The sequence below is a fragment of the Anser brachyrhynchus genome (genome assembly GCF_964034855.1).
Source record: "Anser brachyrhynchus genome assembly, chromosome: 2".
NCBI classification, from domain to species: Eukaryota; Metazoa; Chordata; class Aves; order Anseriformes; family Anatidae; genus Anser; species Anser brachyrhynchus.
In genome coordinates this window covers 496,368-521,441 of record NC_137695.1, presented here as the reverse complement: position 1 = coordinate 521,441, position 25,074 = coordinate 496,368, and the positions used below count along the sequence as shown (strand labels likewise).

Below are 25,074 nucleotides of genomic sequence, written 5' to 3'. Positions count from 1 at the left end.
TGGGGCTGTCCGAGCTGGCGTGGGCCAGGGGTGCTGGAGGATGTGGGTGGTGTCTGCTCAAGCCGAGCTGGCTGGTGGGCACGAGAGCCAGCAGCCATGCGTGGGGCCAGGGGGAGAAGCAGGACCTCCCTTCTGGTGGCAGTGAGCTTCAGACTGGTGAGCGGTGCTCTGCCAAGGAGTGAGCCCAGGGGACAGTGGTGCAGGGGATGGCTGGGTGGGCAGGACACCAAGCATTTCCACGTGTGCCTGGCTGTTCTTAGGCACCTCGGCAGTCTGCTCCAGCGCTTCGCTCTTCTTGCGCTCTCTGCAGCAGCCTGTAACTCCTTTTGAAGCCTGTTGGGCATGTCTCCCTTGAGCCCTTTCAAGATTAATTTTTTCAATCTTAATCTCAAGAACAAGAAGCGTTTTTGCAAAACATACAAGCAGCATGCTGCCACAGTTGTTCTCACCTGCAGTTAAGTATAAATTGAAACAAACTTTGAATATTCAGTTGTTAGTTTGGCTTGTGAAGTGAGTGTCTGTTCAAAAATATTCTTGCAGCTATTCTGTGTATTGCTTTCTGACACGTTAACAGTGTGCAGGCCGCAAAGCAGTGCTGCAAGCTAAACAAACCTAAAGCCTTCAGCTCGTTCTGAACCTACAGAAACCTTTTCCTGTGTTTTCCATGACCTCTGGGAATCTCTGCTTCTCTGGAGTTTCATCCGGCTGATGCGGTTCTTCTAAGAGCTGAAGCCGCTCGGAGGGCTGGTTCCCGGCGGTGCGGGGCTGTGCCCCTCTCTGCTGTGTCCCCGGGGCTCTGCTGCGGCAGCTGGCTGCAGGGGGACGGTCGTCTCCGGGATTCCTGGGTCTGCCCAAGGGAAGAAGCCGTCTAACGACAGGGCTGCTCCTGCTGCCATCTGGGCATGGCAGTCGGTGTGGGGCGTCCTTGGACAGCACACAGGGACAAGGAAGGCTTGGCAAGGTCCAGAGCTCCTGGGTGGGTGCCAAAGGGACGAGCTCAGCGCCATGCTGCTGTGGCGCGGCTGCTCCGTGGTATGTCAGCACTGCTGTGCCTCTTCCCCAGCTCTCTGGGCTTTTGCTTCTGTCTCATCCACCCCAGCGGTGCGGCTGTCCTCATCAGTCACAGGTCCAGCTCCTCTCTTCAGGTCTCTCCAGGCAGATGGGTCTTTGAGTGAGCGCACTGAGCTGTCGCAAACTTGCATGACTGTGCTCCACATGTCGCCATCCTGGAGTCCATACAGGCTGCCTCCTTTCTGCCTCCTGGCTCCCGAGCAGCTCTCCCTCCCCTCAGCCCCCCTGGCAGCGGTGCGCTCGGCGCAGGCAGGCGTGCGCGGGGAGCGGGGCCTTGTGGCAGCGCCATGGGGACGGCTCCTGCAGCACAGCACCCGCTTCCTGGTCCTGTGAGCGAGACTGCACCGAGTGCACCGCGAGCCCCATGGAAACGTCTGAAACCAAGACACCCCAGCACAGGGCCAGCGCGGAGCCTTCTGATGAGCAGCAGAGCACACCGCAGGGGGTGGGGGAAGCTTGCACAAAGCACCCGCTCTGTCTCTGATCTGCCAGTCCTTATCCTCAACGGAGACCTGGGCCTGTGAGCCAAGGTTCACAGTTCTCTGAGTGGAAAGCCACAGTCTCGTCGGGGCTTCCCTTTTACAGCACACGATGCATCTGCTGCAGCCTGCGTCCCTCTCCATCCACAGGCACAAACCGGCTCCTTCACCTCTCCCACAGGAGTTGTCTTGTCATTGGTCCTGTTCCCGTTTGCACCACAAGTGGTCACTGTACTTTATCCGAAGGTTTTTAAGAGCTCGATGTACTTAAGCTAGGCCCCGCAGTTCTACCTGCAGCTCCCGGCCCGCTGACCGGCGCGGTGCAGGCGAGAGCCGCGGGCAGGGCGCAGACCGACGCCTGCTGGCAGGGCTCCCGAGCGGCGCCGGCCGTTCGCTGGCTGCTGCCGTCCGGGTGCGTTCCCTGATTCCTCCGGCATGCCTTGATACAGAGATCTGCACGGTTCCTGATCACCACGTTTTACTTTGGCTCGCTGCCTCTGACAGCTTGTTCCTCACCTGTAACACCAGGTGGGCCCGAGGAGGAGACAAAGCAGAAGGTCATTTCGGCAAGACAGGTCAGGAGTTCGCATCATACTTTGTTGCCTTAAAACCAGTCTCCGTACAAGTTTTAGAGAACTAAATACTGTTCGAGTGTCTAATTTCTGATGGTGTGTGGCACCTGGCTGTCAGGGAGCCTTGGGGGACCCTCTGTTTTCCAAAGGTTTCCCCCAGGGCTGAAGCAGCGGCCGGCCTGGGCCGGGCTGAGCCCCGCGAGCCAGCGGCGCCGCGCTCTTCTCCTGTCTGTGCCCCCTGCCCCCGGCGGCTGCTGCCACCGAAGGGCGTGCGGGTGGGGAGGGCTCCGCTGGAAGAGGGCCGTGGCCTCTGTTCGCAGCAGCGTTCGTGGGCTTCCAGGGGCCGTTTGGCTCCAGGAGCGTGCAGGTTACCTGCGGTTAGTTCCGCACACGCCTCGTCTGTCTGTGTGATCTTCAGCTGCTGTCGCGGGTGACGGCACCGGCAGCACCGTGGTCGGCCCAGGCACGCCCCTGGGAGCGTTCCTCTGCCTGCGGGCCCCGTGTGGCCAGCGGGCCGGGGGCCGGCCCCGAGCACCCCCTGCGCCGGGCGCTCCGCTGGGCCCGGCCGTCACAGCAGGAGCCGCGGTGCGGCGGGCAGCTCCCGCCTGTCGGGCTGCCCGGTGCAAAGCTGGAAAACCTGCCTGGCGGTGACTCACGCCTCCAGCTCGTCTGCTTGCCTGTAAGAGGCACGCCGGGCACCTCTCAGGGTGGCAAGGCAGCTTTCATGTTCCCAGCCACTCCTCTCTCCTCGCCCTCCCGCTTCTGGTGCTGGCGCGGCTGTGTGTGGTGCTGGACTCAGGCCGCTCCGGGAGCTTTGAGCACAGCGCTGGGCACGGCGTCGGGCTGCACCGCCTGCTCCCGGTCACACCGACAGCTCCCGAGGGGCAGCACCGGAGGAGCGGGTGAGGCTGGGGGCTGTGGAGCCCTGTGCCCCGTCAGGGCTCTTCGGGGAGGCTCAGGGAGAGCTTTGGCACTGCCGTGCCTTCTGCCCGTTTTCGATACCCAGGCAACACTTGCAGCCGAGTGACAGGATTTAGGATTTTGATTTTGTGTCCCATGCATATGGGTGCTTGCTGCTTTCGTGAAGACTGTTAGCTTTTCAGTGCTGTGTGCCTGCTTAAAATATTCATAGAATGGTGGAATGGTTTGGGTTGGAAGGGACCTACAAGATCACCTAACTCCAACCCCCTGCCATGGGCAGGGACACCTCCCACTAGACCAGGCTGTTCAAAGCCTCATCCAGCCTGGCATTTCCAGGAATGGGGCGTCCACAGCTTCTCTGGGCAAGCTGTTCCAGTGCCTCAGCACCCTCACAGTAAAGAATTTATTCATCATAAAGGTTCTGTATGTCCACCTGGGCCTTCCTGCGACCAGAGACCCTTGTATTTCCAGCAAATGTTGATACCTTCCGTGTGCTCAGGGAATCTCATGGTCTGGTCCGATTGCAGGTGTGAGAAGGGCGAAAGGTCAGTTGTGCGCTGCATAGGCCTGGGGGGCAGCAACCCAAATGCTTTAGCATCACTGTGTGTTTGCTGTGAGGCAGCTCTGGATGTGTAGGGGATGTTAGGTTTTCTGGAAACACAGCATCCCTATTGGGGCATCTTCGTGGGGACGTCTGTGGTGGCTTCCTCCTGGTACATCCACGACAGATCTTAGTCCTGGTGAAACAGCAAGTCCTCACAATCCCTTGTAACTGATTTTGGGGGTGGGGAAGGAGGATGCCTGCAAAGCATTTGGATGGATAGTGTGGTGAATAACACAAAAAGTCTGTTGGAGTCACATATTCGGTGGAGCCAAGAGGAAGCCTTCAGTAACGGAGGAGCTCCCAGGCTCTCGGTTGTGCTGGGCAGCGCGGGTCGGTGCTCAGATGGCAGAGTTGGTGTTTTGGACACGCACCCCAGGGGTGTCTTTGTGGGAGAACTGGGAGCGTGGCTTAGACACAGGGAGGTGCAGTGCCTGCAGCAGGGGCTGTTTGTGCGCGAGCAGCCCCATGGTGAAGTCAGGCTGCCAAAGCCACAGGTAAGTTGGATGCTTTGGGGACACTGTGTGGAAGAGGAGCAGGAGCCTCCTTAGCCCAGGTAGGGTGAGCCATGGCCCTGGCTTCGCGGACGGCTGCACAATAAGCGTTTTGCAGGTGCCTGCCTGCCTTCTTCACCTGCAAGGGTTTTGATGCGCAGGCCCACTTAAGGAACGAGCTAGGAGCAGCTTGTCCAGCTCCTGGCCAACAGCCTCTCCACGGGCCTGGGGCGCTGGCAGCAGGCAGAGAGGAGCGTGCTGCGTGTGGCTCTGCATCTCCCCGGCATTCCTGCTCCAGCGGCATCAGAGCAGCGCTGCCGCTGAGGCGAGAGGGGTGCGAGGTGGGATGCTGCGTGCCGCAGGAGCCACTCCACGAGCTGCGCTGTGCCCTTGCCTGCATTGCGCTCTGGGATGTAAACTGAGCAGCCTGAGCTGCATTGCTTGCAGGGGTGGCAGCAGATGCCTCCTTACCCGACGACTGCTGTCCCATCAGCAGGCAAGTCCACTTGCAAACCCTGAAGCGCTGGAAGTTTTTCAAACCACTGGGAAAATGCTGATGTTAGGAAGAAAACCGGGTGTCTGGCTGGCCCATCCTGGGACGGCTGTGTTCCTTTTGAAGCAAATCTGCGGGGTGATCCAGACTTAGAGCGTTAGCCTAGTGCGTTTCAACCCAGTAAAAAGTCGGTGTCAGGTATCTTTATTTGCCAGCTCAATGATAAATGAGTGCTGGGTGTCTTTCTTCGCAGGCAGTGCAGCCAGCTCCACTGGGAAACGCACGCTGCTGCAGCACTGTCACTGCCGCAGCGAGGAGCCAGCGCCGCGCCTTGCTGCCGGTATCGGGGGCAGCGGCTGTGCCCAGCCACACGGCCAGGCTCGCCCCTCGTTCTGTGTCGGGCCTCGTCAGGAGCTGGAATGCTTGAAAGCGTGGGATGCGCGGGCTGGGAGGAGAGCTCTGCTCCCTTGTGAGCTGACTGCCGCTCGGGGGACAGAGGAGCAGGGGGCTGCAGGCAGGGGGTCTGGGGCTGTGCCTGCTCCGGGCGGGACCGGCGGCCTTGCCACCCTCAGTCTGCGCAGGCGTGGGTGGCGCTGATGCTGTCACCTCGCGGGGAATGGCCGGGCTGCCCCGGGGTCACGCCTGCCTTTCTTTCAGGGCATCGTGGGGAACCTGTCCAGCGGCAAGTCCGCCCTCGTGCACCGCTACCTGACCGGCACCTACGTGCAGGAGGAGTCTCCAGAGGGTAAGGTCTGGTTTCGGGGGTGGGTGGCTGGGGTCCTCGCTCCCCTCCTGGCTTCAGCAGCGACCCCCATCTCGCACATCTTCTGCCCCTGCCGCTGGGCTCCGCAGCCCCCCCGGCTCCCACCGCGGGTCTCGCTGCGTGCGCTCCCCCTCTCACTCGAGCTGCCGCTTTGCTCTCTTCTCAAGGTGGCCGATTTAAGAAGGAGATCGTAGTGGATGGTCAGAGTTACTTGCTGCTGATTCGAGATGAAGGGGGCCCCCCTGAGCTGCAGGTAGGAGATCTGTGCCTCCCTCTGTCCCTTCCCACTCTGGTGCGCTAGAAGGATTAGCAGGTCTCTGGGGAAGACCCAGCCCGGCTGCCGCCCCGCGGAGCCCATTTGTGGGAGAACGTACGGACTGCGAGGCCCGAGCGGAGGCCGCCTGTATGGTGACTGCCGGCCCCAGGCCTCCCCATGGTGCCGGGGAGCGTGGGGCCTGGGCTGTGTGTGTCCGAGCCCAGGCTCAGCGTCCCGTACCTGCTGGGTGCTGCCGGCCCTGAGCACGGGGCGCGGGGCTGGATGCTAACGGGCGCTGTGTCTCCTGCCCTCAGTTTGCCGCCTGGGTCGATGCCGTGGTGTTCGTCTTCAGCCTGGAGGACGAGATCAGCTTCCAGACGGTGTACAACTACTACCTGCGGCTGTGCAGCTACCGGAACACAGCGGAGGTGCCGATGGTGCTGGTGGGCACGCAGGGTGAGCGCGGGACGGCTGGGTGTCCTCCCCACAGCCCCCTACCCCTGCGGTGTGTAAATGTGCCAAAGGAGCAGGGGTGTGGGCCTTGCGAGGGCCCGGGGAGTCCTGGTCTCACTGCCTGGTGCTGATAAACTGCACTGGGACAGGGTCACTGAGAGGCCCCTGGTTCAGGGCCTGGGAGGAGCTGGGTCGTGCCTTCTCAGAACATCCCAGCTTTCCTGCAGAGAGCTGCTTCGCTTCACCACTGAGCCCCTTCCTCTTGGAAATGCTTGCACCTCCCGGCTCTGCCCGCCTCCCTTGGCTCCTGTCTGCAGTGGCTGAGCCGAGGGCAGGAGTCGGGGCCTGGCAGTTGAAGGATTTCGTGCTGATGCACTGCTCTTCATCCCTCTGGGGTGAGCTGCAGCAGGAAGGGTTTGGGGGATGACGGCCTGCCTTCAGCTCCCAAAGAGAGGCCTGAGCGGTTGAGCGCCATCTCCCCTGCGGTGCTGCCAGCCCACGTGTGGACGTGGAGAGCAGCAGCAGCCCAGAGCTGCCTTCCTCCTCCTCCCCTGCGCTGGGCGGGGGTCAGGCAGCGCGGGAGCTGCCGTGCCGTGGCGGCGTGGGGCTGGAGGCAGCTTTGGGCAGTAGCGAGGGGGTGGGGAAGGCGCAGGCGCCTGGAGCCCCCGGCACGCAGCAGGCTCCTGGGCAGGGGAGCTGCTGGGAGAGAAGCAGCCCTTGAGCTGGATCCCCGCATCCTGCAGCGTGTGCTGGGGCAGCCCCGCCTGTGAAAGCCGAACTGCAGTGCCCAGGAGGCATGGATCATCGCTGCCGGCCTCTGAGCTCCATGCCTGCGAACTGGGTGTCTTTCTTGTCTGTAGATGTAAAGCACAGGCAGGAGGGAGCCTGCACAAGTTCTCTGGATGCAATGGTGACAACAGAGAGAGAGGGAGCAGGGGACGGAGGACACAGGAAAAAAGTCTTGGCAGGACCCAGTTCCTGAGCAATGCAACCAGTTCCTTGCAAAGAACCTCTTAGGCTGGGAGCAGGCAGTGCCACCAGGAAAGGAGTCTCAGGGAGCCTACTCTGAACCCCAAATTAAGTGTAGAAAAAACTTGTTAAACTTCAGGTATTCCAAGATTGTGTAATTAGTTTAGGACCAAGGGATCCTGTTTTGGGACCGGGCTGGGGGTGCAGGCACATGCTGGGAGTGGAGGCTCAGGATAAGGCGGAGGGGGCCGTGATGGTGGTTGTGCCTGGCTCAGAGCCAGCCTGAGTTCACAGCCTTGGTGCGGTCGCACAGAGCAGCCCGCTAGGCAGCTCGGAGAGGACTTCTGTATAATGCAAGTCCCAGTATTCCCTCAGCTCCTCTTGAGGGTTCATTTTCAGCTCTGGCTTGTCCTTGGCATGACTCCAAGGAATTCAGATCAGATTCCTCCTGGGAAGGCAGGTTTTCCAAAATGTGTGAGCAAGGAGTAGCTAACTGGGATAGAAATTAAGCTTATGTTTTAGTGTTGTCCACGAAGACCCTACCCGTGAGTGCATCCTAGCAGAGCCATCCTTCCCGATTAACTGAAGATGATTTCTCCCTTTTGGTTCTTTAATCTGTAGAGTATGGCCATACGAGCTAAAATGATCAAGACTGACAAATTCATTTTACTCTGCAAATGAGGCAGACTTGCAGATGAGCACACTTGGTGGTTACAGCTGCCTTGGCCAGGGGCACACTGACAGACGCGGTGTTAGTCACTTCTGAGGCATGTCAGCACCATGCAGCCGTGTGCAGACGAGGCCCTGAGGTCACACTGCTTACATCTTTGCCCCAAGCTCTTTGTCTGGTGTCCCTGGGTGTCCTTCAGTTGTCTTCAACAGCCACGCTGTTCACATTGTGTGAATTCTTGGTCGTGTGTCCTGTTCCCGACATCCAGGCTGCCTTGTCTGGCCAGCCACATCTCCTGCTCGTTTCTGCCATTGTCTTCAAAGGTGTCAGTGACTGGGTGGGTAAAGAGTTGAAAGAGGTTCATTTAAAAAAAACGTTAACCAATCCGTATTTCTACAAATGCGGGACTTTGTTATCTTACGCATTTGTATGGCGTGGGGTGTACTTTGGAGGTGGGTATCAGTGTGAGGAGTGGAGGGAGGCCAGGGGTGTGCCCTGGGACGCGGGTAGGGACGCAGGTGTGTGCTTTCAGCCTCCTCTCCCTTGGTTTCCAGATGCCATCAGCGCCACAAATCCCCGGGTCATCGATGACTCTCGGGCACGGAAGCTTTCCAACGATTTGAAGCGCTGCACGTACTACGAGACCTGTGCCACCTACGGACTGAACGTGGAGAGAGTCTTCCAGGATGGTAACCGCAGCGGGCGGAGGGTGTCTGGGCCAGGCGGGCAGCAGCGCTGCCCCAACACGTAGGCTTACAGTGTCCATACCCAGGCTCCCAGTTAAAGGGGAGTGCTGCAGTGAAGCAGAACAAGTTAGGCACACACTCATACGCAGTGCAGATGCTTTACTCGCACAGACCATGTCCTAGGAGGGCAACTTGCAGCGTGTGTGTAGGACTCCTGTGTGCGTGGCACAAGGGACCGTATAGCAGGGCCGGTGGCCCCTTTCTCCTCCCTTTCTTGCAGGGGTTGTCCCCTGGGGACCTGCTTCTTGCATGAGCAGAGCTGCAGGGGATGCTGCGTCCCCGTGGCGGGCTGTGCCACTCGGCAGTCTGTATGAGCCAGAGGACTTGTGTGGCTGCAGAAAGGGGGTTGATGGCATTTTGTGGAGGAGAGGGGGAGGCGCTGCAGGACCCCTGAGTGCTGGGGAGCAGCAAAGAGCATCCAGATAGAGCAACTTTTCCTTGTGGGAACAGTGTGTGGAAAGGCATTTCTGCTTAGACTTGGGTCTACATGACAGGGATGTTGTAGGTGGAACAGGGATCCTATACAACGTCCTAGGATTTTGCAATCTGCTCAGATAAACCTAGACCCTGACCTGTAATGGGACCGCGTATTCTCCTCTTCCCTTTCTCTACGTTGTCTTCTGGAGTGCAGCCGGGAAGCTGTGCTCAATGCTGTAAGAAATCTTGTTGGGAAGGGCCTGTGCAGAGCTGGGTGGCCAGACAGAATCATAGGATCGTAGAATGGTTCGGTTGGAAAGGACCTTAAAGATCATCCAGTTCCAACCCCCTGCCATAGGCAAGGACGCCACCCACCAGAGCAGGTTGCTGGCCTCGTCTAACCTGGTCTTGAACACCTCCTCGCCACTTTCTCGGCTAACAATAAGCACTCACTGACCTGTTTGGACAGCAAGTTAATGTCTGATGGCCTAGCATGACAGTGGGTGTTTGGTTGAAGGCTGAGGCTAGCACTCTTCCTTCACAAGGTGCCCCCCAGTCTGCAAACAGTGCTGCTCAGCGTGGGGAAGCGCTGGGAACTTCAGATCTCCACACTGACTGGTCAGAGGCTCATCGAGAGCTGTCTGACACCAGCTATTGTGGTGGCCTCAGTTCTGCCCAGGTGCAGCAGAGACTGTTCCTCTACACCCAGAGCAGTTTCTGGCTATTTATTCTCAAGCAAATCTTGTTGTTATGTTGTGCAGGGATCTGGACTGCGCTTGTTAGTGCGTGCCACTGTAATCGTGTTGAATCTTCTGGGGTGACAGGGGCTTTCTGTGAGCAGTCAGGCTACTGACAGTCACTCCAAAAAAGGGTGCGTGATGTGGAAGTTAACCCTTTTCTGCTTCCAGGGATGATTTCTCTTGTGCAGCCTGGCAGAAGCCCCCCTGGAAATGCTGTTTGTTATTTGCTGTGGGAAGTGCGCTTCTCATTCTTTCCACGTTGCTTCCAGCATCAGGTGCTGTCACAGTTATTGCTTCTGTGACAAGATGGGGCAGTCTGCCTGTGTCTTCAGATACAGCTTGTGGGTGATCCTGGCACCAGCAGGAGGAGGGACGTGGGCTGGGCTGTGCGCTGTAGTGCCCGCTGCCCTGTGGACACTAGCTTTAGTTTCAGAACTTCAGCAGGGTCAAGGGTGTGAGTTTGCTCTAAGGGGTAGAGCAGTGTGGTCCCCTCACACGTACCAGAGCTCACAGTGAGGTGGGAGAAACTTTGCTTCTGATTTCTTGGCTTTGGAGTTGTAGGGTTGAAGAGTTTTATTGTCGAGATTGCCTTCACAGACTCCTGTACGCAGAAATCTCCTAGAGTTTAGGGGATGCCAGGACAACAGCAAGAAGCCATCGGTGTGAGGGTGCCTCAGCTCTCAGGCTTCATCTTAAGAAAATTTCTATATCAAGCAAAGGTTAGAGAGCAAACTGTCAAGAGCCCGTTGTCAGTGATTACCTTGGTGGTGGTCTTGAAAAACGGCCCAGGCTCAATCCTGGACGTGCACGGGGAGGGCAGCAGCTGTGCTGCCCGCTGCTGGGGCTGGCTTCCCGAGCTTCACCTCAGCAGCGAGTCCAGGGAGAGCGAGTCCTCTCCTCGCAGGGCCCCGAGCACCAGAGAGGAGAGCAGAGCTGGCAGAGCACAGCAGAGCTTGGTGGCCTTCCTCATTGCCTACCGGGCCCCTGCTGCTGAAGCACTGGCAGTGTTGCTGCTGTTTGTCTCCCCTCTCAGCAGTAAGGTGCAGATTTGGACTTCAGCCTGAAAGCCCACGGGTGGTTCTGGCTCTCTCCGTGGGGCTGTGTGGGTTTCTGTACCCTGAGTGGGCTCCGTGACGGGGGGCGTCACTCCGTCTGCTCGGCTGTGAACTGGTTTGCTCCGGGACCGCAGAGGGATGGACGGCATCGCACATCTTCCGGGGCAGCGTGTGGCTCTTCTCAGGGACCGTTTGGCAGGAGCATTTCATAGAGAGGCCAAGAGTTTTTGCACAGGGGTTGTGCAAACCCCTTTGATTTCATAGGTGCTGTCGCACCGCTGAGTGGCATCTGTAGGGAGATTTCTCCAGAATGTCAAGGACAGAGTGCAAATGATATGCTTTAAAATACCGTGTGTGATGCTCAAGTGCTAATCCATAGAGCAGCACCGTACATGACATTTGGCAAACAAATATCAAGCAAAGAATCCGGACAGAGGTTCAGTTGCTGGGACAGGGCTCGTTGGTTATACACCGAAGAGCTGTGCGTAGCGAGCAAAGAAATATTTACGAGCAAATGATCCCAGACAGAGTCTTATGGGATGACAGAACTTATCCTTGAAAAGGTCCTGATGATGTTCAAGAACCGGAGGAAGCTCTGCCCACCAAACAGAAACTTGAAAGCCGACCTCAAGATGCCTCAGATAAGGTTGGTGAGGTTCTAAGACAGCTGTGCGGTCTGCTGGCCTCACGATTAGTCCCGCTGTTACCACTCGTGGTCCAGGGTTAGTGGCTGTGCCAGGCTGTTGGCCTGAGGCAGCAATTGCTGATGAGTTTTTCTGAATCTTTTCTGCATTCCTAGCTTTCTCCCACTGGTGATGTTCGCAGTCTGCCTGTTCCAAGAGACCACTCTCACCTTGCCTTTTCCTCTAAAATAGGACCTGCTTGTATCTTGGATACTGGGCAAGTTCCTGACTTGAATATGCCTTTTCCATGAAACTCCGGGAAGTTGTCCTGAATTGCAGAAAGTCCTCTGTCCTGGAAGGCAAAAAGGTTTGCTCTGTGGGACCTTATGTTCTCATGTCGTGTCTCATCTAGTTTGGACTCTGCTCTGCTTGAGATGTCTGGAACAGTCTTTGACTTCTGCTGTGGGTGCTCAGATGTCGACTTAGTGTGAAGGGGCTTTCTGGCTGCCACAGCGTTCCTGAGAGGTCTTCTTAGATACAGTCCTACATGTCCTGCCATGGGAATTCTGCTGGGAAAGTTTGATCCTACAACTGTTCAATGAATTTGTGCACACACAATAGCAATGTATGGCTGAAAAAAGTCTTTGCTCAGCACCCTGCATTTTGGTGTCAAGAGGACAAGAAAACTCCCACTAACATGCACTCCTTGTGGCCTCCACCAGCCACAGCCAGTGCTGAATGGGTTCCCCTGCTCCACTGCTGCTGCTCCGTCAGTGCTCCCCGCTTCTCTGGTCCACGAAGTTCTTCACCAAGCAAATGTCACGTCGCCAAGCAAATAAGCGGTAGTGAAGACACACGCAGACTCCACGCAGAGCAAGGAGAGACTGAAAAAAAGCAGCACCTGCTAGTGCCAGCTCAGCGAGCCACCCTCGTTCCCCGTCACTGCGCTGAGCGTGAGCAGGACTTTTCTGACAGGCAGCCTGCGTAGGGCACCGCCTGGAAGCGGTGGTGGTGTCACCAGGGAACCTGCTGGCCAGTCTGCATTTCTGACTGCGATTGGGGTCTGCGTCTTGCAGACCTCACTCTGCACTGCATTGAAAGCCTTGGTTTACTTGCAGCAGGTGGAAATTCACTGCTAAATCAGCAGTTTCTGCCGTTTTCCTTTCAGTTTCAGGGAGGCAAGCAGAGGTATTCTCGAGCTTGGTATTTGTTGCCCCAGGTCTGCTGCTGCACCCTGGAGATCAGCTCCTCTTAGAAGGCTTAAAAACTATGGGCTGTGGCCATGAAGTTCCAGTTCTGGGGGCCACATTGTCTTAGCTGGGGTGTCTCATCCCTGTGGCATCGCCAGTCCTGCATCCTGCCTTTCGCAGGCAGCCATCAGAGGGCCCAGGGGCTTGATGGCAGCAGCAGGCTCTGCACGGTGTGCCTGGTCGGCGTTAGAGAGAAAATGCCCACACAGCAAACAGTGGATGAAGCTGGCAAGAGGAGAGGGTGGAGGGGAGGAGAGCAGGAAGAAAACAGCAGATGAACAGGGTATGTTTGGTGGGTGTAGGAGGGGTTCCTGCTATTTATGGGACTGGTACTTAGCCTGGGAGTCTGGACAAGCTTCCAGCTTTATCAGACAAGCAGGTAGCAGCAGCGGCCCAACAGGCCTTCATACGCCTCTGTGCAGGACATGGCACTGCTGCTAGGAGCTGGCAGGATTTTGCATTTGTTATCAGCATCTGACTTTTCCAAATGGGTTTAGTCCCACCATGTGTGCGGTGCAGCATCCTCCATTCTTCTGGAAAGGAAACTTGACAGCTCCTTTGCTGCCAGGGTGCCCGACAGGAGGCACGTTGGGTTGGAGCTGTGGTGCTGGTTAGTGCCTGTGATGTTCCCAGCACCTTGAGTCGTAACCTTCCAGGTGGTTACGGGGGTATGCAGCCAGCATGCAAGAGGAACATACAGCAAGGAAATGCGGCGTGTCTCCTGAATTCCCCAACAGCCTAGCTGGTTGGCTGCCATCCTCTCTGGTCAAGCTGTGTGTTTCCTGAAATGGTAGGAGACTGGGAAGGTTGAAATGGAATTTGGGGCTTTTGACATCAGGCAGTGAGCTTGAAGGACCTGTGAGTTGTTTCTGAAGCTAGTTTTCGGACCATCTGGAGACCACGAGTGTCGCTCAAGCCCAGGTTGATGGGGGTGGCATTGCCCGAACTATTTGGTCTGGCTCCTGTAAGCGCTGTGAGGGGGTGACTGGGAAGTGACTGCCCGGGGATGCTCTGGCAGCAGCCCGGGGCTCTGGGTGGCTCCTTGGTGTCGACATGAAGTTACTGCTCTGTGCAGTACCCGAATAGAGCGGGGTGGCCTTTGGGGGCTCAGCATGGGAGGCCTGCCCTGCTGCCTGCTGGAAGAGCGGCGGGCACACGCCGTCACCTACAGCTGCGTTGTGTGGCAGTGGCAGCAGCGGGATCGTGAGGTTGGGTGTTCCGCAGAAATCCTTCTTGCTGATACAGGGAGGCACAGCCTGAGCCCCAGGTGTGGCGTTGGTCACAGGAAGGGTTTGGGTCTCAGTGAAGCAGTCCAGAAATTTGGGGGCGGGTGGGGAAGTTGTATTCTGGACTCTGACCCTGTCCCTTTCTTTCTTCTAGTGGCTCAGAAGGTGGTGGCTCTACGGAAGAAGCAGCAGCTTTCCATCGGTCCCTGCAAGTCCCTGCCCAACTCACCCAGCCATTCGTCTGTCTCTGCGGCCTCCATTCCTTCTGTTCACATCAATCAGGTGGGAAACGGGAACAGGGAAAGCCAGGGTGTCCCCGTGCTTCCCACCCCTGCGGTCACTCAGTACATGGCCCGTTTAGCCTAGCTTTAGACTCACACTACAGCCATGAAGTAGCTTTTGGAAGAGCAGAGCAGTCACCTGGAGCTTCGCTCCACAGCCCAGCAGCTGGCTGCTTACCCTGTGGTCAGGCTTCCTGTACAAACCTCTGGATCTAGCTCACGGTCTCCAGTGATTGTGGAGTGCTCCTGGAGCGGCTCTGCAGAGCTGTGAGCACCTACAGGGAAGCTCCTGGGCCAAGCAGGAGGTCTGTGAACCAGGCCTTGGGCTGTCTGTCTCGGCCATGCAGGCAAGCCCAGGTGGGCTCATGGTCCTGCTCCCCCTGGAGCCAGAAGCCTGATGGTCTTGCATACACACACGGCTAGTGGGCTTCTTCGGGATGTATCTGTGGAGGGGGTGGTCAGCGGTGAATTCAGAGGGAGGCACAGAGGAGGAGGGAGTGCTCTGGAAGCTCTCTATGCTGGAGAAAGGGCGCTGTGCTGCTCTGCAGGCCAGCAGGGACTGCCAGAGGTGCTGGGGCGATGGTGAAGCTGGAGGTGTTTGTTCTGTGACCCTGGAGAAGCAGAACTGCGGCAGAAGAGGCAAGTCAGAGACCAGGCTGGCATAGTGGGTGGCTGTTGAAGGAGACCCTTGTGGCATTAGGGCTCTGCTGCAGCTTCCAGTGCGTGCATACATGCTGAGCTGGCTCCCTGGTGAAGAAGGTGAGAAACTGAGCTCCCCTGCTTCTCGGGCAGTCAAGCCGGTACATTAAATCTCCAAAGTAACTGTCGTATTGAAATCACAGGATCTGTAGCAAGGACTTCACCAAATCTGTCTGACTGGCCCCGCGCTGTCAGACTGGGGAACAGCAAATACAACAGCTGGGTTTTTTAAAGATGCCAGGCGATGTAGCAAGAGCAGCTGTGAGCCCCATGGACACCTCGTCAGTGAGCAACACATGAAATGGCTTTTGAGGAAGGTAGTAGCTAAGGACTCAGAGGAGCGTGTAAAACTGAAAAAAAATGCAAAGCAAGTTTAGCAAAACAAACTCTGCTAGATTGACGCTTTTTCATGAGGGGATTGTCTTTGACCCCAAGGTTGTATAAACCCGTGAAGCCCCAGGGTGGCTTCTGGTACCACCACAGGGGAGGTTGTCCTTATACAAGCCTGAGTAATGTCTGCAGCCACGGTTTTCACCCTTACATAAACAATTTTGAAATACCCACGTAAAGGTTGTGCCTGCCTGTATAGGTTTCTAGTGCTGGACCGTGAGCAGGTCTGTACAGATTTTTGCAGAGACCTGTGCCAGCTTCTGGTGCTCCAGGGCACCTGGGCACAAGCCAGCTCAGATGAAGCGTCTCTGTGTGTAAGTGAATATGCTGAGCTCTGACTGGCAGCCACAACTGCCCGACGTCCTGAGCAGGGCTTGCTCGTGTCCGGTGAGCTCAGGATGGAAGCAGAGGGAGCGCAGCTGCTTTCTAAACACACGCAGCAGTGCTGTGCCCTGCAGTATGCCCAGTTATGGGGCTTCTTGAGAATCTTAATAGGAAGCATCCAAGGTGAAGAGCAAGGTCCAGAAAAATGCAGATTTAAGTGTGTATAGTACTTAGAGGATTTTCTTAGCAGACAAATTGTAAACAGTCAAATACTTTTGGGAATGAGGGGCAGTCTGTATGGGAATTGGAGCAGGCTGGAAGATGGCCACGGGCAGTGTTCTTCAGGGAGTAGCTGAATACTTCTTTAATATTTTCTTCTATGTTGAAAGTATGAAAAAAGAGTCCTAATTAATGTGTGCTAATGGCACTCGCTATGCCTAAAAACATTTGTAGTGAGGACAAAAATGTGTTCCCCGTGTATGGGGTGTGGTGATACCTGACTCGGTCTGATTCCAGTCACTCATGTAAGTATATATTAAAGCTGGCATAGGAGCAGAAAAAGCTCGTGGGAGGGAAGAGACCCTAATACAAGAGGATGTCAAACACTTGGCTTGTTTAGTTTGGAAAAGCAAAGGCTGAAAAGGGACCAAACCCAACCTGAGAAATACACAGCTGTGAAAGAAAACAACTTTTTAAGAAAAGATGGTGCTAGTACAAAAGGGGCGGATTTAAGAGTGGCCATGGGAAAGCAAGGTTCAGGCATCAGAAGAGGTTTCAAACAGTGTGGCAGGAGCTCTGTTAGAGATTTTTGCTCAGAAACACCCCCACTTTCCTTTCCTTCCTGCAGAATGCCTTTCAGCCCGGTTTGCAGACGACCTCTGTGTAGAGGTGAATGCTGGCTCCTTGGCTCTGAGACAGGACCTTTCCTCTCAGTACCTTGCCGTGCTCCTGTGGCTTTGCTGGAGGGACCTAGGTAGTTCTGGTGAGAAACCAGAGCCATTAAAGGGAAGTAATGCAGCGTGCAGCTAAAAGGAAATTGCAGCTAATTGTGAGGCCTTTCTAAACAAGAAATAGTTATTGATTGCCTGGATCGTAGCAGTGTCAGCAATAATGACAGGCCGTGTCCTTCAGGAGCTTATGCTGTCTCTGTCTTCCCTTCCCCATCCGTGCTCTGCACCTGTCTAAAGCTTTGCCTGTCCCTTTGCTCGGCAAACCTGGATGCCACAGTGAGGATCAAAGTTAATTTCGGTTCCTTGGGTCTTCTGTGGCTTCACCACAAACCCTTTTGGTTCCCAGTGACCTGCTGCGGTAATCTCTGCCTTGGTGTTTACACATTTCTTTTCCATTATAGAAAGTACTTCTCCTAAAAATAGAGTGTGAAGTAGTGGAACTGGTGAGTGATCGTGAAATACTGTGAAGCATTTCTGCGCTCTCACTTGGGCTCAGCAGTCAGATTCTGGAACTGCTTCCCAGTGTCCCCAGAGAAAATCCAACTGTCTTTGAGAAACACAAGCTCACTGATTCCTGATGCTTGTCACGTGCCTGGGCCGAGCAGCCCACGTACTCTGGTGCATATGTCATGCTGCCCATGCAGGAAACACATCCAGTACTGAGCACAGCGAACAGGCAGCTGCCGAAGTCACAGCAGTGACTGCAGCCAGGGTGCAGAAGAGCCTCGAATCGCTGCTGGGGAGCGCGCCGTGGTGGTGGTGGCATGCGGAGGGCATGGCCTCCAGCATGAGCCAGAGCAGCTGCCCCTAACCAGAGGAGGAGCTCTGGGAGGAGATGGGCAGACGCTGTGCCACCAGCAAGGATGAATGAGAGAGTGACAGGGTCTCTGCAGAGCAGTGCTGTGTTCTGTCTTTCGCTGTTTAAGGGTATGGGGATCTCTCCAGGGTTTACTTGCCTGTGCTAGCCCTGAGAGCTAGCACCTGAGGGCAGGTGCCGAGGCAGGGACACGGACCTCAAGGAAGGATTTGGGAGCGCAGGATTTAGCATAGAGATGAGATGGAAAGAAGCCAGACAAAGCATACAAATTAGGAGCTTTGTTTTGTCTTGTACTGCAGCTGGGTGTTGCCTGCCCTTTCCCCTGGGCTGTCCCTCTTCCCCGCTGCCAGCAGCTACGGCCAGGGCCCGTTTCCCTCTGTAGCTGTGTGCCCAGAGATGGTGGTGCCCTCTGAGAGGAGAAGGACGTTCTGCTCAGTGCCTGCTGCCGCGAGGCGGGGGCAGCTCTGTCCTCTGGAGCTGTTGGTGCAGACGGCTCCGGTCTTCTGGAGCTGGGAACAAGGGGTCCCTGCAGAGGGTTGCTTATAGGCAGGCGGGGGCTGGGACACAGCCCTGCTTCTTTTCCTACTCCTAGGGACATCTTTTCTGGAAGTAGTTTGATATTCGAGGCCAAACTAATTTTTTAGGAAACGGACACTGCTTGTGTCCTGGCTGTCTGGCCAGCCCATTGCAGTTACTGGGAGCAGAGAGGCCCCGGAGGACCCTGGAGATTTCATCACCCAGCTGCCAGAGAACTTTCTCCACCTGCTGAGAGGTGATGGCCGGTTTCCACACCTTTGTGGCTGTGCCAGCTGCCCGAATGGGCAGGGCTGTGGCAGCGGTGCTGCAGGAGGTGTGGTGCTGTCCTCGCAGGACGGGTGATCCTATTTACGAAGCAGTTCTTGAACAAGCCAGTTGCCCTGGTTTCATTTGTCTCTGGGAGCTGCGGGTTATTTTGCTTTTATTCCGCAGCAGCGCGTGGTGCCACAGAGGACAGCGCTCCCATCCAGGCGGAGAAGCCGGCTGCAGTAGCAGGTCGGCTCTGACAAGGTTTTCCACCGGCACCTACGAGGGCACAGCTGGTGCACCAGAGCCGTGACCCTGACCGCCGTGCCCAGCATCGCCCCGCGTGGCAGGGGCCGGGACCAGCGCCTGGCTCATGGGAAGCGGGTCCGCTTCTGGCACCCGTCTGAACCCCCTCGGATCCCCCCAGGCCCAGCAGTCCCCAGGGAAAGCTCTCTACCTGCTGGCTCGTGCTCTCCTCCCAGGTGTCCTGGCCACGCTGTGGCTGGGCCAGCAGGTTCGATGTTCTGGGGAGCTGAGTTCCTCTGCTCGAGTTCCTCTGCTCGGCCTCTGGCACCCCGCTGCCCTCTGGCAGCCGCCTGTCCCCTGCCTGCAGGGCGTGGGTGGGAGCTCTGCGGGCCAGCAGAGGCTGGCGGTGCTCGCAGAGAGTTATTCCACCTGATTTCCTTACTGTTCCTACCCCTTTCTCCATCTTTCTTCAGGGACTCTGAGATGCCCTTAGGAGTACCCCAGGCTGTGGGATGAGTCACCGTTGCCTGTTTGCTGTGGGATGGAGGTTTGTCTTTCTGCCAGGGAACTCGTTCCCAGAAGCTGGCAGGAGGTAACACAGGCACCCCACACTGAGCTTTGCAGGCTGCTCAGTCCCCTGGGCTTCGTGTCCCTCTGCACCGTCTGTGTGCCCGGCCCCACTGATCTGCCTTCCTGGGTCAGTGCACCCCGGTTTCACAGGCCAGCCTTGGTCTGCAGTCCTGCACAGCCTCTAGACTGAAAAAAGAAAGTGTTTATCGAGACTGTAGTTAATAAGGGCAGACAAAAGGACTGGAAACCTAAGCTTTGCAAGTGAAATGAAACACGAACTGCAGTTCACCTGTGCTTGGTAACAAGAACCTCCCTGCCTGTTGCGGCATGTCTCACCAGAGTTCGGTTGGTGCACGTGTTTCAGCAGCTCAAGCAGCAGACGTTTGTGGAAGCCTGCATCCAGCAGCCCGCTCAGCTCGTGATGCCCTCCGCTGTGGTTTCATGGTCTGTACGCTTCTGGCTCCTTCCCTGCCCGTGTGTAGGTGCTGAGTCAGTGGCTGCTGTTCGTTTGCACTCTTCCGCTCAAAGCCCTTCCCAGATTTCACTCCTTGTCCCACCTCGTGTCTGCGTACACCAAGAGTTACTGCGTTTTCACTTCGGCTGAATTCTTCCCTGCTCCAGCACCCTATAGCACTGTCGGTGTTCTTTGAAGTTCCCAGCGTGCACCCATTACACACTAGTAGGAAGGATCTCTCTTACGTGTGTTTTACTACGCCTTCGGCTTCCACTGTGTTTTTAGGTTGCAATAGCGACCACAGGTGGTTGTTTAGGTAGATCAAGCAAAACATCTGCCAGGAGCAAAAATGAGGTGTTTGCCCAGACCTGTCGTCTTGTCAGGGTTCTCCCACTTACTCGTGGTTTGTTTCGGGTCCCTGGGTCTCTGCTGAAGCCTTTGGGCAGCCTGCTTCAGCTGAGCAGTCAGGTGGCTCAGGATTGCCTGTGTAACCAGAGGCTGCACTGCTGGGGGATTTCTCCTGTGCACACCGCTCATGGGGCGGTGCCGGCCCACACATCAGCCTCCGAAGCTTGTGCGAGGCATCCTCCAGTCCTGGTGCCTTTCCTGAGGTTTGGGTGTCTATGGGACACCAGCAGGCTCAAGTGCTTGCGTCCATCATCTCTCAAGCAAGACAGTGTCCTTTACTTGTCCCCAGCACTAGACAAACTTATGGGGTAAAGAAAGTTCTTCTGGCTAGGCAGAAAATTAAAACAATGTTACAGGAAGTATGTAAAATATAAAATGCAATTTAGCAAAGTTTCTCGTCAGGAGCTTTAATGTCTGTCACCTAACGGAAACAGGATTTGCCCCAGCTGCTATGGCAGGAGCTCAAACTCTAGAGCCTCTTTTGAACTGAATCCTTCCCTCAGTCATAACTTCATAAACGTGCTGACAAGGCAGCTGAAGTCCTCCGAGCCAGCCAGGAGAGCACCTCAGAGCAGTCACTGGGCTACTGGCAGCCTTGCCTGCCTCCCCTTCTTGGGTAGCAGCTTCTCTGTGTTGCGGCATCGACCATCTCTTCCCTCATACATCTTTAATTTTATTTTTTGACATAGTTTGCACGTTATGCATCAGTTAAATACTGATTGTGCAGGTGTTGTTATGCCTGATCGTAAAGTTGGGCTGTCAGCAAATCCTCTTCCACTCGCTAGCCCTCGCTTTCTGCATCTTTTCAGTCATCACCGCGTTTGCAGAATCTGTGGTGTGCAGGGGCTGGGGCTCTCTTCATCAGAAGTCGCTGGCAGGATGGCGTGTTGCTTTGCTTCTCCATGCCCCTTCTGGTCCCGGCTCCTGGGGGACCTGGCAGCAGAAATCCCTTGTTCAGCACAGGGTTTGTCGGCTGGATGGCCTGCAGAGAACCCTCTTGGCGACGTGCAGTCCTCCGCACAGAGAGCCTGGCCTCTCCTCTGCCCAGAGAAGTACAAGCAGACCAGGTCCCCTCTCGGTACCACTGCGCTAGAAGCTTTCCTGTCTCTGGACAGACTTGAGACGCCCCGAGCTCCGTACCTGCAGGGACGCCACCTTGCAGCAAGGCTTTCCTGAAAGCCACGGAGCAGCGGCGTGGCCTCCTGCTCCTTGCTTTGAGCTGCCCGTGCTGGCAGGCTGGTGGAGGGAGCGGCTCAGCCCCACGAGTCCCCTTGGCGTGAGGCTCCCTTCCCCGCTGGGAGGTGGGCAGGCTGCAGAGGACCTTTTGCTTGTGCTGCCCTGCCTGCAGCGTGGTGTTTGGGCCCTCAGCGCCCAGCTGGAGGTGGCGGCCTTCACCAGGGACGTGCTGCCGGGGCAGCGTGCCTCCCCGCGGGCTTTACCTCCCTGCTGCGGGCCCGGCCTGGAGCTGCTCCAGCGCCCCGCTGGTCCTGGCAAGGGGGACAGACACCGTAACGCCTTGCAGGGAGCCGTGTGCGGCCGTGAAGGACGTCCATTTCGGAGCCCCTCTGCGCTGGGCTTCCCTGCAGCACGCCTCCCTGCCGCCAGCAGCGGTGGTCCCTGCTCCGCCTCAGGGAGGAAGGAGGGCTGCTTCCTGGGCGGCTCTTTCCTCTCAAGTTCTCTTTTGCGTGCCTTCTCCTCTTCTGCTCGTAAAAGATGAGACAGGCCGTAGCCTGAGTGAAAGCTGCACCCGTTTTTAGGAGACTAGGTTGTGGTTCGCAGCGGCTGCTGTGCCTGTACAGCCGCTTTCACATTTCTGATGTTTCTTAACTGCTTGTCATGGAGCAGGGCTCAGATCCCACCAGGCACGGTGTGCAGGCGGTGTTTTCTCACTGAGCGTCCTTGGTGGATCCGTGTTCCACGCGTGCTGTGCTCCAGCTTCCTGCTCTGTGCACCAGGAGAGACCCCGGCCACCGCTGACTGCAGCAAGCGAGCTGAGGGCTGGCTGCGCCCCGCAAGGGCTCCAGAGCTCTCCTAGGCGGCAGGGGCAGTTTCTTCAACATACTTTAAAAATACGGTTCAAAGATCAGAACTGCCAAAAAGAGCCCAGGATGCCACGTGCCTTGCCACAACACAGTGTCCTGGGCAGATCTGAAATGCTTTTTTGCACGTGTTGCTCCTTGGGAGCTCCTGGGAGTTCATTTCTGGGCCTTGTCTGTGGAGCTTGTGCGAGCAGAGCGGGAGCGAGCAGCACTTGTCTGAAAGGATCACATCCCAGACGGGCACACAGGCTGTGCGGCTGGGCCTGCCCCTCTCCCAGTAGTTAAGCCAGTTAGTGAAGGTGCAGCGCGTTGCCCCACGTGTTCCCAGACATGGCCACTGCAGCAGAGGCCACAGAGGCCCCCAAGCACGAGAGGCCTGTGCCACCCTTGAGGTCTCCTTGGATAAACCTCAAACCCGGTGGCAGAGATGTGCTTCACCTAGAGCGTGAGCTTGACTCGCGGCACCCTACGCTTCAGGGTGTTGGAGGGGCCAGGGCCTGAATCACAGGGTTGCACGTCCCCCTCGGGATCGCAGCTGAGACTGGAGGGGGACCAGCGGGGCCGGGGAGCCAGGTGGCTCCAGGCTTCCTCGCAGCTTTGTGTTTAGGGGCCTCCGCGGAGAGGCGGCTTCTCGCCAGCAGGCAGCGCGAGGCTTGGCCGTGCTGGCCCTGTGCTCTGGGGAGGGGACACGCCGCAGTGCCGCCAGCCGTGCCGCTCCGAGAACAGTGGCAGCCACGCCGTGAAGGGCTGCATGGTTCATGCCGCCTCCGTGCCCTCGCACCAGGCTCGGTCAGGACAGGCTTCTCCGGCGTGCTGCACCGCAGCCGGCAGTTGGTGTCCCCGGGACTGTTCGCTGCTTTTCCCTGTCAATTTCAGGATTTTATTGCTTCACCAGTGGAAAAACTAGAGCAGAGAGAAGGGAAGCAGCTTTCCCAAGGTCCCCCGCTGGGCAGGAGCTGCGCACGGAGCAGGGTGTCTCCCACGTCCCGGTCTTGTGCTGCAGCTCCTTGCCCCGGTGCGCGAGGCTGCGCGGGCGGAAGGAGTCCCTGCAGCCGTGCCCCCGGCGGCCCTGCCTCTTGTTGAGTGTCCCCGTCTTGTTTCGCCCTAGGCCACCAACGGCGGAGGAGCCTTCAGTGACTACTCCTCCTCTGTGCCCTCCACCCCTAGCATCAGCCAGCGAGAGCTGCGGATTGAGACCATTGCTGCCTCCAACACGCCCACCCCCATCCGCAAGCAGTCCAAGCGGCGCTCCAACATATTCACGGTAAGCGACGCGGGGCCGCGGAGCTTTGGGGTGCGGTTTCGGAGGCCGGGAGAGGGGAAGGGAGCAGGTCCACAGCAGTCTCGCCCCGCAGGCCTTCGTGCGCTAGGCTGTAGGTGAACCTCTCTCTGCTGGCCAGGGAGGGCCGGAGGCGCAGTGGGTGCAGGAGGGAAGGAGCCTTCTGCATGTGTAGGGACCGCGATAGCGAGCACCGCTTCTGGTGTGTGCATGCGTGCGTGGGTGAGCGCCTGAGAGCGAGCCACTCCTCGCACACGTAGGAGTGCACACGGGGCACGCTGGTGTGCGTGCAGCGTGCGCGTGAGCAGAGCTCTGATCGTCGCTGGGCAGAGCTGCGCCCTGCGTGTGCACAGCACCAGCGACCTCTGCGCCTCCTCTCCTTGGGACTGCGTCCCCAGAGCGTGGCACGAAGCCCCCGGTGCTGGGCTGTGCCAGACGGTGCTGTGCAGAGCCCGGCACGTGGCGCTGGGCCCCTCGCTCTGGTACCCGAGCCCCACGTCCTGTGACTTGAGCAGTGCGCCTGGGAACTGCCAGGGGGCAGGCAGGGAGGGCAGCGGGGAGCGGAGGCGTTAGGGAGCCAGCGAGGCCGTGGAGCCCCAGGGCGCAGGGATGTTTGCAGCTGTTGCCTGCTGGTTGAACCGCAGCCTGCCTCTTGGCATGCTCTCACCCTGTGCGCGCACCTGTGCACAGAGTCCTGCCCACAAACTTACCCTTGCTGTTAGCACAGCCCGCGAGTTTCCCCTCGCTGTCAGCACACACGTACTCTCAGCCCCCGTATCTAGGTTAGCTGTCCCCTGCTCCCCACATAAACGTGCTCCTCTCCCCCTGGTACCCGCCTAAATGTGCTGGGCTGAGGCCCTCTCTCCGCCCCATCTCAGTGTGCTTTCCAGCCACCATTGCTCAGTACACCTGTGTCTGCTGTCTGTGGAACTGGCCACCAGAACGTCATTGTACGTGTTGCACCACGCTATCCTGTGTGAACAGCTGCCGTTGCTGCACTCCCAGATCACACCAATTCACACGCCCCATCCCTCTCCCTGCACTATTGGCACCCCAAATTCTCTCAACTCCTTGTGCTGGGAGCGTACCCATCTCCCACAGCTTCTGACATCCTGGAAGCTTCTGCTCCGATGTCCTGAATGCTCAGTGCGCTCCCCGTTCGCCTCTCCCCCCGCATCCCGTTCTGTGTGCCCGTGTTCCCAGCCCCCCTCCGCACGTGCTCGCCCAGGTCCCTGCGCTGCCTGCCAGGCGGGCTGCCCCCAGCCTCCTCCCCGCAGCTCCCGCCGCCCTTTGCAGCGGCCCCGTGGCTCCGCACGCACGGTTGTTCCCTCACTACTCCTCCCCTCCTCTGTGTGCTCACGCCTCCCCGGCGGTGCCCTGCCGGTCTCCCGTTGTCGGTGGTCACGCTTACTGTTGCACCTCAGCGCTGATGGATGCTTCTCCTCCCTCCCCGCCGTTTCTCTTGCTCATGCTTGCTGCTGTGCACCAGTGCACACGGGCGCTCATGCACTGCTGCCACCCATCCTGCTCGCCTGCGCGCCGACGGGTTCTGGACTCGCCGTCAGCTCATGTTCACGCTCTCTTGCTCCTCCTGGAGCCTGTCAGTGCCATGCTTAGCTCACGGGTGTGGGCACACGCTCGCGGGGGGAGGAGGGCTTGCTGCGGGGCTTACGCTTATTTGCTGTGGACGTCATCATCCGTCTAGGGCTCTCACTTGCTCACTCATTCTGGGCTCAAGCTTGCTCACTCTCGCTGTGGGGCTCACCTGTGCTCATCCTGGGCTCGTGCTCACCTGCCGTGGTGCTGGGGCTCACGCTCACCCGCTTGCTCTTGTGCTGGTGCACACACATGGCTCCCATTGAAGTCTTCACCCCATTTGGTTGTGGCAGCAGCAGCAGCTCCTGACACCTCCTTCCGCAGTGGGACAGGGCCAGGAAGAGCAGGGAAGGGCAGGGAAGGCCTTTTCTGCCGCTAGCTTTTCCCAGGGGGGCAGCATAGGTGCAGCCTGCAGCCCCCGTCCCTGCGCTCCCGGGGG

The 25,074-nt window shown here is 57.7% G+C and overlaps 1 protein-coding gene across 3 annotated transcripts in view; it reads left to right on the top strand.

Moving 5' to 3' along the window:
- Positions 1-25,074, top strand: part of AGAP3 (ArfGAP with GTPase domain, ankyrin repeat and PH domain 3) — a 139,761-nt gene that overhangs the window by 52,891 nt on the left and 61,796 nt on the right. For all 3 annotated transcript variants that reach the window (XM_080581339.1, XM_080581338.1, XM_080581340.1), the window contains exons 3-8: positions 5,289-5,376; positions 5,562-5,647; positions 5,965-6,106; positions 8,297-8,431; positions 13,954-14,081; positions 22,869-23,024. In XM_080581339.1, the coding sequence (XP_080437465.1) occupies positions 5,289-5,376; positions 5,562-5,647; positions 5,965-6,106; positions 8,297-8,431; positions 13,954-14,081; positions 22,869-23,024 (735 nt within the window). The remainder of the gene's footprint in view (positions 1-5,288; positions 5,377-5,561; positions 5,648-5,964; positions 6,107-8,296; positions 8,432-13,953; positions 14,082-22,868; positions 23,025-25,074) is intronic.